The 14,843-nt window shown below is 64.2% G+C and overlaps 2 protein-coding genes across 5 annotated transcripts; one reads left to right on the top strand and one right to left on the bottom strand.

Moving 5' to 3' along the window:
- Nucleotides 1-2,500: 2,500 nt before the first annotated feature.
- On the bottom strand, nt 2,501-4,396 carry APLN (apelin). Of its 2 annotated transcripts, XM_053990286.1 has the most exons (3): nt 4,251-4,396; nt 3,300-3,471; nt 2,501-3,206 (listed from the first exon to the last, which is right to left on the bottom strand). In XM_053990286.1, the coding sequence occupies exons 1-2, from the start codon at nt 4,324-4,326 to the stop codon at nt 3,305-3,307; spliced, it is 243 nt and encodes an 80-aa protein (XP_053846261.1). In that variant the 5' UTR covers nt 4,327-4,396; the 3' UTR covers nt 2,501-3,206; nt 3,300-3,304. The 2 variants fall into 2 exon arrangements, with proteins under 2 accessions (XP_053846261.1, XP_053846260.1); XM_053990285.1 differs by lacking the exon at nt 4,251-4,396 and having other exon boundaries at nt 3,300-3,592.
- A 4,077-nt stretch (nt 4,397-8,473) lies between these two features.
- Nucleotides 8,474-14,418, top strand: XPNPEP2 (X-prolyl aminopeptidase 2). Of its 3 annotated transcripts, none has more exons than XM_053990563.1 (21): nt 8,474-8,609; nt 9,364-9,437; nt 9,526-9,636; nt 9,716-9,779; nt 9,956-10,060; nt 10,199-10,285; nt 10,386-10,532; nt 10,627-10,728; nt 10,837-10,918; nt 11,289-11,484; nt 11,600-11,689; nt 11,792-11,901; nt 11,988-12,065; nt 12,154-12,225; nt 12,327-12,387; nt 12,579-12,648; nt 12,762-12,866; nt 13,268-13,327; nt 13,506-13,582; nt 13,705-13,797; nt 14,074-14,418. In XM_053990563.1, exons 1-21 carry the CDS (start codon nt 8,564-8,566, stop codon nt 14,272-14,274), a joined length of 2,031 nt encoding a protein of 676 aa, XP_053846538.1. In that variant the 5' UTR covers nt 8,474-8,563; the 3' UTR covers nt 14,275-14,418. The 3 variants fall into 3 exon arrangements, with proteins under 3 accessions (XP_053846538.1, XP_053846539.1, XP_053846537.1); XM_053990562.1 differs by having other exon boundaries at nt 8,475-8,609; nt 13,699-13,797; XM_053990564.1 differs by lacking the exon at nt 12,762-12,866 and having other exon boundaries at nt 13,699-13,797.
- Nucleotides 14,419-14,843: the final 425 nt, after the last annotated feature.

Raw genomic sequence — 14,843 nt, 5'->3', positions numbered from 1 at the left:
GCCACACCGGGATGGAGATGGCACTGGGTCTGGCCAGGGGCAGCAGGGTGCTGGTGCCTGTGTGTGGCACACAGCTTTGGCAGCCTTGAGCAGTGATGCCTGTGGTGCCCAAGGCCCTGCTGGGCCAGCAAGGGGAGTGCTGGTGGAGAAAGCCCTCACGTCCTGCCACAGGAAATGGCGGCCAGTGTTATCTCCATCTGCTTCCTGCCAGCTCCTTGGGAGCAGGGCTGTGCCTGGGCAGCTGCTCCTGCGCTGTCACGGAGGTGACCAGCGCTAGGTGCCGGCATTGTTCCCGCGGCTACCGCATTCCTGCCACTGCCGGCGGAAATACCAGAGCAAGAGGGAAGCTCTGATGCTCCTCGGGGATGGGACAAAGCCTGGGCCTGCCCATCCTCATCCTCAGGAGGGCATCCTCCTCTTTGTGGGGCACCCTGGAAGCTGTTGGGGTGCAGCTCCAGGGGTCTCAAGCATGCATCAGCCCACCATGAACATGCGCACTGAGGGATGCTTGTGGTACCCAGGTGGTGGTGCTGGAGGAGCTGGTGGTGTCCCACAGCCACACTGAACATCCCTTGCCAGGCCTAGGTGAGCAGTGAGCTCTCCCTCTCCCCCCTGGGGACAGCCAGAGGTCCCCAGGGCCGCAGGGCTCCTACGACTGCTCAGCCCTCTCCCCATGCCCCCAGCACCCCTCTTTCCCTGCTCAGTGAGCTGGGACCTGGCAGACCCCATCCTTGCCCTGCCAGGACAGACCCTGCTTGCACAGCAAGTGGGACAGGACTGCCCCGTGCCCCTCTGTCCATGTCCCCAGCACTGCCCTGTGCCCGCTGCCCACTCTGCCCCACCTGTTGCAGTACAGGAGCTCTGGCACTGCCGTGGCACACAAGGCACGGGCAGCACAGCCGAGCTCAGCAGCTCCCACCTGCCTTGGGCAGCCAGCCAGGCCAGGAAGAGCCAGAGATTCCTTAGGTCTCCCGCCCCAGAAGCCTTTTCCTCCTTCCAGGCTGGCCACAGCCCAGCCAGGAGGTCCTCCCTGGCCTCCTCCTTTCAGGCTAGTGCAGGAGGGCTGGGGTCAGGGCTCAGCTGTGCAGCCCCTGGCTGCAGCCCAAGCACTTGGGGCGATGCCTGGGGGACGTGGGACATCGCTGCCTTGCTGCCACGGCCTTTGCTCGAGGGGTCTACTGGGCCCCCCACTGCCAGTCCTGCAGCAGGGACCTCATTGAATCTCTTGGGCAAGGTGCCTGCTGCTGCAGCTGGGGAGGCAGACCATTGAGGGGTGGTTTGAAATGCAGGGGGAGAGCCCTCCCAGTTCAAACCAGTAGCAGCAGCACTGTAAGCTGGCAATAGAGGAACGATAACTCCCCCAACATCCCACAGCTGGGGGCAGCTGGAGGGGGCTGTGGCTGTGGCACCATGTCCTGCCCCACTCCAGCTCTGGGAGGCTGCTGGGTCTGGAAAACTGGGTATGGGGGTCAGGACAGGACTGGGCAGTGAGTGGGCAACCCTCGCCCACCTACCCAGACCATCATGGGGGCACTGGCAGTGACTCCTGGGGTGGCCATGAAGGCGGGTGGGGGTGGCAGGGTCTCTCAGGGCAGCTGGCACTGGGGACGTGGGGTAGCAGTGGCTCGCAGGGCCCCCGCGGTGGCGGGGCTGGCAGATCGCGCGGCGGGCGCGGTGGCGGCGCGGCCGGCGCGCTGGCGCGGGGCCGGGCAGCGCATCCCTCCCGGTCCCAGCGGATGAGCTAATGGAGGCCAGCTGGGTCCCGGCGCTTCCCCAGCTCCGCTCCCAGCCCGCAGCTGCAGCCCTTCCGCTCTGCCACAGCCCCTTAACCCCCTCCCCGCCGGCACTGCCGACCCCTGCCCACAGCCCCGTGCCCAGGACGTGGGCAGCCCCCTGCAAACAGTGAGGGGTTTGGAGGCCTCGCTTGGGCACCCCCTCTCCCAGCTTCCCAGCCACGGCTGGGGGGGTCCTGTCCCATGGGGTCCCATCCCTTTGCAGGGCTCAGCTCCTCCTCCCCACCTGCAGGGTCCTACTGGGACCCTCAGTCCCCTGAGCCTTGACCCCCCTGCCCCCCATATGGGTCCTGCTCACATCCAGCCCCATGGGGTGGGAACACGTAGGGGAGGAATGCCAGGGATACCAGGGACAGGGACACCAGAAACAGGGATGCCAGGGATAGCAGTGTCTGAACACAAGGGACAGGGATGCCCAGGAGGACCAGCATCCCTGTGCCCTTCCAGCATCCCCTCCTCCATCTCCCAGCCCCTCTGACCTGCGTTTTCCCATCCTCCTTGCCAATTCCACAGGCTTAGTGCACAGCTTCATTCCTTGCTGAGCACCTTCTCTGCCAGCAATGGGCTGGGAAAGGGGCTGCCATGGCCCCAGCCATGACCCCCAGTGCCTATAGACAGCCCCAGAGGCAGTGGAGGCACCTGAGATCCCTCCCCACCAGCAGGAGAGCAACCCCTACCTGCCCTTCCAGAAATCAGCATTTTCTGAGTTAATAATCATAATTCTTTATTATAAAGATGTATTTACATGGAATAAATCTTTACAGACACAGGAGACAATCAGCAGGGCCCAGCTCAGAGCCAGGGCCCCTCCTTTGGAGTACGGCAGAGCTTGAGAGAGACCCCAGTGTCCCCCCATTCCTACTGTCCCATGGCATGAAGCAGAGGGGCTCAGGGCCCCACAGTGTGTCTTGGGTGGGCACCCCACTCCACCACGAGGTGGGTCTGCCAGTGGGAAAGGGAGGACAACTCACCCAGGGTATGGGATGAGCACCATGGGAATAAATAGACCCAGGAAATGCTGTGTGCTCCCCCCTGGCGTGGGGGTGACAGACACGGCTGGGGCAGGACCCTGAGGGAGTGCACAGACCCCTGAGGAGAAGCTGCTCTGCCTGACAAAGTGCTGTGCACAAAGCCCTGTCCCATGCCCACCGGGACAGGGCATTGTAGCTACCCTGGCCCCTCTGCAGGCAACCCCCATCCAGCTGGCCCTGCGAGGCAGTGAGGAGGGGCAGAATGCAACCGCAGTGCCAGACATGGCACCGGGGCCACCAGGGGCAACCACCGGGAGCAGGTGGGGCCAGCCGAGGGCTTACAGGGGGGACCTCAGGCTCAGGAGGGCCGGAGGATGAGCAGATCGGGCAAGAACGCGGCGCGAGCAATGGAAGCCGTGTCCGTGGAAGGCTGGTGGCAACCCTGCAACGAGAGCAAGCCCAAGTACATATGACTTGTTCCCTCATGGCACCGTCACACGTTTCCCCACATCCCCCGTGCCCCGCTGCATCTCACCTGGCTCAGAATGGCATGGGGCCCTTATGGGAGAGCCGCGGCCGGGGCCGCCGGGACCTCCGCCAGCCCCCGAGCCGCTGGCCGGTCCCGCGGCGTGCACCCCGCGGCCGCACCAGCCTTCGGGTGAGGCCATCCTGGGCATCCTTCCCGTCCGGCGACTTCCCCAGTGGCCCTGAGGAGATCAGGAACAGCGTTAGCCACGTGTCCCCCCACGCAGGACAGGGACGGCAGTACCGTGGGGTTGCCTGGCCCCGGGCCGGCCGCTTTCCTAGATTGTCCCCAACAAGAGTCATCACTGCCAAGTGCTTCCTGTGCCGGCGCGGCCCGGCCACCTGTGCCAAGCACGGCCATCTCGTGGGCCACGGCCACCAACCGCACCACCGGGCATGGGGCTGCTCAGCCTCTGCTCTCGGGACCAGCCCTCCCCACAGCCACCCCCTTCTCTGAGCCACCGAGACCCTTAGCCCTTCACCCTGAGCCAGTTCCTGCCTCCCCGTCGTGCCTGGTGCCGGTGCTCCCAGCAGTGGTCCCATTCCCCCAGGACCCTAGAGCCCCTGGCCGGGATGCTCTGCTCCCTGAGCACTGGGTCCTGCTCCCCTGGGTGCCTGGCGGGGATGTTTTGGTCCCAGCTCCTGTCTCAGAACCCCCGCGGGGTCGGTCGGCAGCCGAGGCTGGGGCTGTGCCCCGCGTGGGTCCAGTTGCAGGACCCGGCGATGCCCGGGACTGTCACCGCGGCTCCGGACGCTCCCGCTCTGCACGGGGCCCGGGGGGGGGTTGGCTCCAAAGAAAGCGCTTTGTCTTTCACCAGTCCAGCGGCAGCGGATCCCGGCGACCCCCAACCCGCGGTCACCCCGGCGCGGTCCCCGCGGTCCCCGCGGCCCCCTCTTTCCTCACTCCCTCCCTTCATCCCCCGCTGCCGGCGTGGGGTCCCCGCGGGTGTTCCGCTCTCACCGGGGGCGGCCAGGATGAGCCCGAGCAGCAGCAGCAGCAGCAGCAGCGGGGCCAGGAGCCGGCGCGGGGAGGCCATGGCGGGGGGCGGCGGGGGGCGGCGGGGGCGGCCGCCGGGGGAGCCGCATTTGTAGGCGGTGAGAGCCCGGCCCGGCCCCGCCGCCTCCCGTCATCTGGCCCCCGGGATGGGGGGGCCGTGTCCGCCCTCCGCCCCGCCCCGCCCCGCCGCCCGGACACCTCTGCGGGTTTCCCCCGATCCCGGTTTGCCGTCTGATCCTCTCCCAGCGCATCCTCCGGGGGATTCCCCGCCCACAGTCCCTTCATCGCGTCTCCAGTGCTCTGAGACCACCCCAGCTTGTGCGGGGACCACCATCCAGGCCGAATCTGGGACCGGCTCCCAGCCTAGCCCCAGCCTCTGTGCCCAGCCTGGACCAGGACTCCCTACCCCGGATGGTGCTGGGACCCCCACACCCAGAATGGCCCCCAGACCCTAACACAGCGGCCAGCTTGGCATGGGACCCCTGCAACAGCCTGGATCCAGCATGTCCCCTTCCACCCTAGTCCTGGGACTCCCCCTCCCAGCCTGATCCTCAGATTCTGGGACCCTCCACTTCACCTGGCTCACGCAACCCCTCCCAGTGCCCCCCTTCCCCCAGCACCCAAGGGGGTAGAGGCCTGTCCTGCCCGCCCACTGTCCCCTCCAGCCCCCAGCCAGGCAGTGTCTGCAGAGGGGTCGGTGTGTGCTGAACTGCCCACAGTCCCCACTGCAGAGGGGAGAAGGGAGAGAAATCGGGAATGACTTTGGGCCCAGGAGGAAGGGAGAGGTGGGAAAAGGGGTTAAGGTTTGGGGTTTTTTCTCATTACTCTGCTCTGATTTAATTGGTGATAAATACATAAAAGGGGAGATTTAGATCAGATATTAGGAAGAAATTCATGGCTGTGAGTGGGTGAGGCCCCGGCACAGGGTGCCCAGAGCACCTGTGGCTGCCCCTAGATCCCTCGCAGTGTCCAAGGCCAGGTTGGACAGGACTTTGAGCAACCTGGGATAGTGGAAGGTGTCCCTGCCCATGGCAGGAGCTTGGAACAAGATGGGCTTTAAGGTCCCTGCCAACCCAAACCATTCCATTATTCCATGATTTTATGAAATTCCATTAATTTCCCCAAACTGAAAACGCATGCCTGCACCTGGTGATGTACTGATCCTTATCTTGATCTTTTCCTTGTATTTTCCCTCCCTGCCCAGTTGAGGAGGCAGTGCTGCAGTAGCTTTGGGGGCACCTGGCCAGGGTGAGCCTCCACAAAGGTGGGTGTGATGAACTCTCAGAAAGGTGGATGACAACTACAGCTGCACCCCGAGAGAGCCCCTGCCAGCAGGGTGAGGGGGGTGCCCCTGCCAGGGTGTGGGGGCAAAGAGGAGCATATGGGGGGACTGCAGGAGGAGTTGTATGGGGGCATGGGTAGAGGGAGGTGCTCTAGGAGGGGCTGGTGACTGTATTGGGTGTGAGGGGATCTCTAGGAGGAGCTACAAGAGGAGTGGGGGGATCTGAGGAAGGGCTGTACCGGGTGTGTGGGTACCATGTGCACAGCCCCACACATGTCTGTGGTACCACGGGAGGGCCACATCCCCTGAACCTGTTCCAGCCCTGTTGGCTGCAGCCTCTCACCCCAAACAGGTTCTCCTGCAGCCCCCACTTCTGGCACAATGTGGGGTCAGCATGCCCCACCAGTGCTGTGCACCCCCAAAGTGGGGGTGCTTCTTCAGGGGGAGCAGGAGCTGCAGCCTCATCCCCGCAGCCCGGCTGCCGAGCTCTGTGGTGCAGGGAGGACGCCCCAGCCCATCCCTGGGCAGGCATCACTGGGCACACCCTGCCTGCCAGGGCACCCTCAGGAATCCTGGCAGCATCCCGGTGCCACCACCAGCTTCCGCATTCCTGCGCCCACACACCCTCCCCGCGTCCTGTTTGCCAGGCGCGTCTCCCTAGCCTGAGTCACCCCGCGGCCTCTGCAGGTGACGGAAGGCCAACAATAGCCCACAAAGGGAGGATGTCCCCCCAAAGCCTTCCTCCGGCTCGTCTTCGAGGAAACCTCCCGTGGGAGGGACGGGCCCCACCGGACGCACGGTGGCCAAGGAGCTTCGTCCGGTTGACGCTGGTCGGAGCGACACGCGGCCCTAGGGTCCCTGGGGATGGCCCGTGCCACCCCCGTGCTGGGTGAGGAGGAGGCTTCCACTGAGGGTGATGGCACCGCGGATGGCACTGGGTGTGAGGGCACTGCAGGGTGGAGCTCAGAGGGTAGGAATAAAGGGGGTGGGGACCCCCCTCGCCGTGTGGACCCCCCGGGAGTGGAGTGCAGCCGTGGGGTGAGGAGTGCAGCCCCCAGCAGGGAGGACGAAGCACCATTAACGCGTGTCACTAAGGAGCAGGATGGCAGCAAAGTGCTGCCTGACTGTCCCCATGGCACCGCATTGCATCCTTGGGAAACTGCATAACAATCACAGAAGCTTTGGAGTCCCTCTGCCACCCGTCCCTGTCTTGCCCCTGATGGGGACCCTGCCGTGCCCCTTCCTGGGTTCCTCTCACAGAGTGGGGAGCAGCGGGTGATGCCAGACACAGGCAGCCCGAGAGCATTCGTGACATGAGCGTTCCAGGGCTCAGACGGAGGGAGCGGGTGGCCAGGGGTGCCCCCGGCTCTGCTGCTGCCGGAGCTGCAGGTTGATTAGGGACAGGACACAGGACAGTGGGACACGGGACAGGACAGTGGGACACGGGACAGGACAGTGGGACACGGGACAAGGGTCTGCAGCTCCACGGCGCAGCCCTGGTGCCACCTCGTGGTGAGCAGGGTCCCAGTGCCACAGCTGGACAGTCGGAGCGGTGTCACGGCGGGTGGAGTGGTGACACTGCTGGACACACCAGACAGTGTGGGGACACAGCCGGACAGTCCCTGAGGGGACACAGCTGGACGGTCGGAACAGTGACGCAGCCAGACAGTCACTGCAAGGACAGGTGGGTAAATACCTGTGTGCCCACAACAGGCCATGAAGTGCCACTGGGAAGAGGCAGCAGCTTGGAGGGTTTGTGGTCCCCGCACAGATCCAGCTTTGTCTGGCCTTGAGCCGAGCCTGTGAGAGCTGGGGTGCAGGGACCCCAGGCCCAGGAAGAGGGAGGCATATCCCAAAGATCTTCACGGGCTGTGATGAGCAGTGATCCTGTAGGGAGTGCTCTGGGAAGCCTGGGAGAGTGGGGATGTGAATCTGTGGGCACAAACGTTTTGGCAGGGCCCATTGCAACAGATCAAGGTAGGGTGGTTTTAAATTAAAGAGAGTTGGTGTGGTTAGATAGAGGGAGGAAAATCTTCCTTATGAGGATGGGGAGTCCCTGGCACAGGGTGCTCAAAGCAGCTGTGGCTGCCCCATCCCTGGAAGTGTCCAAAGCCAGGCTGGAAGGGGCTTGGAGCCACCTTGAATGGAAGGTGTCGCTGCCCATGGCAGGGGTTCAAAACTAGAGGATCTCTAATGTCCTTTCCAGACCAAACCAATCTGCGACTCCATAACCTGTCCTGGGTGGGGACGTGCACTCATCCCTGGAGATCTGTGTCCATGCCAGGGGTGGACACCTCCAATGCTTGTGGCAGCAGGTCTGCCCCTCTCCCAGCCTTTCTCTCCACAACTAGAGTCATTAAAGCCGCTGGAGGAAGTAGCTGTGCAATCAAAGTGACAGCCCTCGGGGTCAAGGCTCCTTGTGATGAAGATAATGAGGTTTTAGCAAGGCAGATGCACGGAGGTGCGCTGCTGATGGGCCTGGAGGGACAAAGGGCACATCCCAGCAGGATCCTCCCGTGGAGCACAGGTCCCTGTGTGCAGCCTCAGCAGAGGCTGCTGCTCCCAGGTACTGAACAGGGGCTGGTGTCCCCCTGCATGGCTCCGTGTCCTGTGGAGGAGGAGGGATGGCTTCAGGGCCTGATTGGCTTGGGGGGCATCTGACCCTCACCCCAGAGATCCCATGCCAGCTCTCCATAGATCCAAAACACAGGGGTTCCCCAGGGAGCAAAGCCTTTCCCTGACCTCTCCCTGGCCATCAGGTGGTGCCAGGCTTAGCTGGCACGCTTCCCCTTCTGCTCCTGCAGGATCTTTGGACTTTGTGCTGATTCTGCTGTTTGCTTTTATTTAGCAGCAGAATTCACTTTTCAAAGGGGCAACAAACCCTGCTCCGTCCCTCCCATTCTGCATCCCTCTGCCCCTGGGGCAAAGGCACAGGAGGAGGGACCTGTCACGCACAGTATCTCCTTGGTGCCCGTCGCACCTGGCCGGGGCAGCCATGTCCCCCCCGCTCTGGATCGCAGCCTGGGCGCTCCTGCTCCACGGTACGGCAGCCGGCGGGCGGGGCGCTGGGGTGGGGCGGCACAACTGGGGACCCCACGAACCAGATGTGGAGACCGTGGGATGTCCCAGCCGCAGCTCTGGGTGAAGCAGAGGTGGGTCCACCCCGAGGTATGAGCCAGACTGTGTCGCAGGGCTCACCCTGCCCGGCTGCCTCAGGGATGGGCCTGGGGCAGGCAAGAAGCAGATCCAGCGTGCACACACCTGGTACCCAAGGCCCCTCATGCTGAGGATGACCCCGTCACTCACTGTCCCATGGACACAAGCTGTGTGCCCTTGGCACAAAGTGAGAGGCCAGGTGCCAGCTGGTGATGGAGAGCCCAGGGAATAGTGGTGGGACCCCGTGCCAAGCAGCCCTGGGGAGAGGTCAGGTCTAGCTGGACATGGCCCCACCATCAGCCAGTTCCTTCCACAGCTCCAGGGCTGGGATGCTCCGGGCAGGCACCTGCCAGCCCCTCCATGCTCTGTGCTGGGCACAGCTGCTCCCCATGATGATCCCACTGTACCACGGGCACCGGGAGATTTATCTCCTCTTGAACCAGGGGATGACGTTGCTTTTCATCCACTACTTCTGAGGCTAAAAACACCGGGTTTTGCAAAAAGCCCCAAGCTTGGCTGGCTGGTGTTTGGGGCTGGGGACAAGGGTCACAGCTGCCTGGTGCAGTTCCGGGCTGGAGCAAAGGTCCAGCAGGCCCCCAGGCTGCAGCCTGAGGCTCCTGGGTGCTGCCATGCCCACAGGCTGTGCTGCAGGGCGGGCGCCACAGGCTCCTTCCACCAGGAATGACATCCGGGATTGCTCCGCGGACCCACCGGTGAGCCCTGCCTTGCTCCCCCTCCCTGTTCCTGAGACCCCCGGCATGGGGTCCCCACCAGTCCCAGCACGTTTCCCTGTGCCACCAGTACCTGCCACCGACGGCCACCAACACGACGGCGCGTCTGGCCATGCTGCGGGGCATCATACAGACCCACGGTGTCCACGCCTACATCGTGCCCTCCACGGATGCCCACATGGTAAGGTGGGAGTCCCCCGCACCCCCGGGGACCTGCTCCCTGCCCACAGCCACCTCTCACGGCTCCATCCCGGCTCCAGAGCGAGTACATCTCCGAGCGGGACGCCCGGCTGGGCTGGCTCACTGGTTTCACCGGCTCCGCAGGTGAGTGCATCCCGCAGAGTCAGGTCGCTGCTCGGGGGGCTGGTACCTGCCTGCCTGTCCTCATTCCTGGGATCCATGCGCACGGCATGGTCCCACTCCCTGAGAGCCGCTGGGGGTCCCTGCCAGCTGCAGGGAGAGAGAAAGAGGTGACCCCTGAGCCCCCAACCCTGTCCCAGGCACCGCTGTGGTGACGCAGGACAAGGCTGCCCTGTGGACTGACAGCCGCTACTGGACCCAGGCAGAGCGGGAGATGGACTGCAACTGGGAGCTGCAGAGGACAAGTCAGTGGGGGCAGGACAGTGCCCTCTGAGTCTCCCTGCTTCCAGGGACCCCCCCAGCCCCTGCCACAGCCGCCTCTGGGCTTAGCGTGGGCCAGGATGCAGTGCAAATCCGCGGTGCCACCCAGCTCTCTCCTGCAGCCTCGATCGAGTCCATCGGGATGTGGATCCTGAAGGCAGTTCCTGCGCAGGGGAACGTCAGTTTGGACCCCTTCCTCTTCTCCATCGGTAGGGCTGGCTGACACTGTGGGTCACCCTGCCCATGGGAGGGCAGCCCCTGGGTGCAGATTTACCAGGAGCCCAAACCTGCGGGCTGCTCACCCCACAGACACGTGGAACAGCTACAGCCAGGCTCTGCACGGCTCTGGCCGGACCCTGCTCCCCCTCGAGACCAATCTTGTGGATCAGGCATGGGGTGACCAGAGACCCCTTCCCTCCTCCAGCAAGATCTACAGCCTCCCAGCAGAGTTCACAGGTCTGACCCCAGCCTCCCGCAGCTCACCCACAGCACCCCCAGCCTGTGGCCACGGTGGTCCCTGCACTGAGCCAACCACTTGCCCGACTCGCAGGGAGGAGCTGGCAGGAGAAGGTGGCTGGGATCCGGCAGCGGATGGACCAGCATGTGCGGCGCCCCACAGCCGTGCTGCTGTCAGGGCTGGAGGAGACGGCCTGTAAGGACCCACGGTGCCATGGTGGGGCCGTGGCAGGGGCCGTGGGCTCAAACCCTGGGGGTGGGAGGGCAGTGGCAGTCACGGGTGCAGAGGTCTCGTTCCTGGCAGGGCTCTTCAACCTCCGTGGAGATGACATCCCCTACAACCCTGTCTTCTACTCCTACACCCTCCTGACCAACACAACCATAAGGTGGGCAGCACATCCCTGTGGGCATGGGGCCTGGAGGGGGCTCACCACCCACCCCTCTTCCACCCTTCCTTTCCTGAGCCAGCCTCCCTGGGACCCTCCTCTCAGCCCGTTGCCCCTTATCCCCAGAGCCACCCCATCCTGCCATGCCCAGCCCCACTGACTGTCCTTCTGAGCCACACATCTTTCCCAATCCATCCCCTCGCTCCCAGGGCATGGCACACCCCCTTTCCTCACCACCTGAGTTCCTCCCATTCCCAGCCCAGCATCCCCTCACAGCCCCCCATCTCTGCTGGTGTGGCCGGACTTGGGGGGACCAAAGGCAGCAGGTGACCACCACGTCTGTGCCCGCCCCATCCCGCTCCCTCCCCAGCCTGTTCGTGGAGGAGTCCCGGCTCTCGGTGGCGGCACGGGAGTCCCTGCGCTCGGGCTGCCCGGGGCCGCTGTGCGTGGAGCTGCAGGAGTACGGGCAGGTGAGCACCCACTTGCGCGGCTACACCCAGGGCAATGTCACCGTGTGGCTGGGCACCGAGTACACCACCTACGGCCTCTACGCCATCATACCCCAGGTGAGCACCGAACCTGGCCACGGGGCATGTGGGTCCTGCAGGCTCAGGAACAGCCCCATGTCACCTGATGCCTGAGGGGACAGGTAGCTGTGCCACCTTCTGCCTGCCCCCACAGGAGAAGCTGCTGAAGGAGAGCTACTCGCCTGTCATGATGGCCAAGGCTGTGAAAAACGCCCATGAGCAGGAGATGCTGCGAGCCGCCCATGTAAGGGCTGTCCCCCTCCCCACAGTCCCCTGCAGAGAGGGGGAGAGACCGGAGGAAGCAGGGTGCTGATGTCCCCTCCCCGCTGTCACCGGGCACCCCCAGGTCCGGGACGCGGTGGCCATCATCCAGTACCTGCTGTGGCTGGAGAAGACAGTCCCGCAGGGGCAGGTGGACGAGTTTTCGGGGGCTCAGCACATCAATGCATTTCGCTGGTCAGTGCTGCCCCCGGGGCCTGCCCTGCCCAGGGAAGGGCAGCCGGGGATTCCCAACACCTCCCTTCCCCCCTGCTGCCCTCCAGGGCCCAGGAGCACAGCCGTGGGCCCAGCTTCCAGTCCATCTCGGCCAGCGGGCTCAACGCAGCGCTGGCTCACTACAGGTATGGCTGGGGCAGTGGTGGGCAGTGGGCAGGGGGCAGTGGGCAATGGGCAGCTGGGAGAGGGCTCTGACCCCCCCTCCCATTGCAGCCCCTCCAACGGGAGCAGCCGGACATTGTCTGCGAGAGAGATGTACCTCTTTGACACCGGAGGGCAATATCTGTGTGTAGCTTTGAACGAGACCCCCCACCACAGCCCCACATCCAGGGGCTCCCACAGCCAGTGCTGGGGCTGCATCAGCCCTTTATGACCCACCTTTGCAGGGATGGGACAACAGACATCACTCGCACAGTGCACTGGGGTGAGCCCACCCCGCTCCAGAAGGTACCAGCCCCTCCCATGTCAGCCAAAATCCCCCTGTACTGCCCAGGGCACCCCTGAGATGCCCAGCACCCCCCTGCACTGCCCAGAACTTCCTATGGCACTCAGCATCATGGTCCTGGCCAGGGCTGGATGTGCAGGGGTGGGTGTCTGGGTACCACCCCACTGGGTACCACCCCTGCCATGCCCTACAGGAAGCATACACCCGTGTGCTGATGGGCAACATTGACCTCTCCCGCCTCGTCTTCCCATCCAACACAGCAGGTGGGTGCCAAACCCAGCATTGGCCCTGCACAGAACCCCTGGCACAGGGAGCAGGAGGGCACGGGGGAGCCCCATAGGCTCCTTGGCCCCCATCCCACCTCTTCATTCCCCAGGGAGAACAGTGGAGTCCTTCGCCCGCCGGGCACTCTGGGATGTTGGACTCAACTATGGCCATGGGACCGGCCACGGCATTGGCAACTTCCTCTCAGTCCACGAGTGTAGGTGTCACTAGCACTGGTGCTGGGCATGTGGGCTGAGCTACAGGGACAGGGATGAGGACAGGAGCTCACCGGGGGCTTCCCAGCAGAGCCTCTATAAGGAGCAGGGAAATCCCTGCTTGCAACATCTTGCAGTCTTTGCCTGGGTGGCCCCGTGATCCTTGCTGAGGTGGTCCCAAGGTCCTTACTGGGATGATCCTTGTCCTTGTAGTGGTCCTTGCCATGGTGGCTCCATAGTCCTTGCCTTGGTGGCTCTGTGGTCCTTGCTGGGGTTGTGTTGGCCCTTGCTGGTCCTTGTGTAGGCCCCATGGCTCTCTCCAGTGTGGCACCTTGCTCCTTGCTGGTGTGTCCCTGCAGCACATGTCATCCACAGATCTCTAAACCACCTCGTGTCCCTGCAGGGCCCGTGGGTTTCCAGTCCAACAACGTGCCACTGGAGGCTGGCATGTTCACCTCCATTGGTATGTCCCAGCACCCCGACTGGCACCCCGGCTCTCCGGGACAGCCCTGGGCACAGAGCCCAACCAGGGACAGGGTGTCAGCTCTCAGCCCCACTCAGGGGCCAGATCCAGCCCCACTGGGGTGGGCTGGGGGAGCCGCTGGGGTTGGGGGCTCACCAGGCGTGTTCCCGGCCCTCAGAGCCCGGGTATTACCAGGATGGCGAGTTCGGGATCCGCATTGAGGACGTCACCCTCGTGGTGGAGGCACAGACTGAGGTAGGGCAATGGGGACGGGGTGACAGAGGTGGCACACCATGGGGGCCTGCATCGAGTCAGGGGTGGGGACAACTCCAAAGGGGTAGGGGACATCCAATGACACCTCTTTGTGGCAGCACCAGAGTGGGGAGAAGCCTTTTCTGACCTTTGAGGTGGTGTCCCTGGTGCCCTATGACCGCAATCTCATTGACCTCAGCCTCCTGTCCCCAGAGCAGGTACAGGGGTGTGCTCGGGGTGGGGAGCAGAGCAGGGATGCGAGGTCAGCACAGGGGCTTGGCGGGGGGGGGATGCAGGAAAAAGCCAGGACCATGGCATGAGGCTGGAGTGGGTAAATGAGGACAGAGCAAGGATGGGTGCACGGATGAAGAGGGGCAATGAGCTCTGCAGGTGGGGCCAGTGGTCAGGGTGTGGGGCAGCTGGATGGGGATGGCCAAAGGCAGGGGCAGCACCCAGGCCATCCCCTGGCAGCTCCCCGTGGTGCCTGGCTGCAGATCCGGTACCTGAACTCCTACTACGAGCGGATCCGGGCACACGTGGGGCCGGAGCTGCGGCGGCAGCGACTGGAGGAGGCGTACGCCTGGCTGCAGGAGAGCACCGAGCCCTTCCCGGTGAGCAGCGCCGGCACCGCCGCCGCGGGCACGCTGGCCCTCGCCTCGCTGCTCTCGGTGCTGCTCAGCGGGCTGGGGGCCTGACCCCGCACCCGTGGCCCCACCACCCCCTCCCACCACGGCCGGGTCTTCCCCTGCCCTCACTTCCTTTTTTTCTGGTGTATTCGATTTGTTCGTCTGTGATTAAACAAGAGCGAGGCGGGCCCTGCTGCGCCCTGCTGTGCCCGATGTGCTGCGCGCTGCCTCGCCGGCGAGTTAGGGCTGGAGTCCGGCCCCCATCCCCACCCCTGGCACCCTGCTTGTGCCACCTTGTCCAGCCCTGAGGCGACCAAGCCAACGCCGACAGTGGGGAGATGGATTTCGGCAGATTTCAACTGTCATCTGGTGACAGGGCAAAAAGATGGAGGATTTGGAGTGAGATCCCGGCGGGTGCTAGCAGCGGGGTGACCATGAGCACGTCCCATGTGCGTGTGAGGACATGCGGATGTGAGGGGACATCCCAGACCAAGTGTCACGCAGAGGGCTTGGCTATCGTGTCCCAGCAGGATGAGCAAGCACGGCGGTGGGCACGACAGAGGGGTTGGGGACTGTAACCTTCTCCATGGGGGGACGCACGATGCCCATCTGCAGATGGCCAAGGGGCAGCATCACCG

This window comes from Vidua macroura, chromosome 14 (assembly GCF_024509145.1).
Source record: "Vidua macroura isolate BioBank_ID:100142 chromosome 14, ASM2450914v1, whole genome shotgun sequence".
NCBI lineage: Eukaryota > Metazoa > Chordata > Aves > Passeriformes > Viduidae > Vidua > Vidua macroura.
This window is presented reverse-complemented; position numbering and strand designations above follow the sequence as displayed.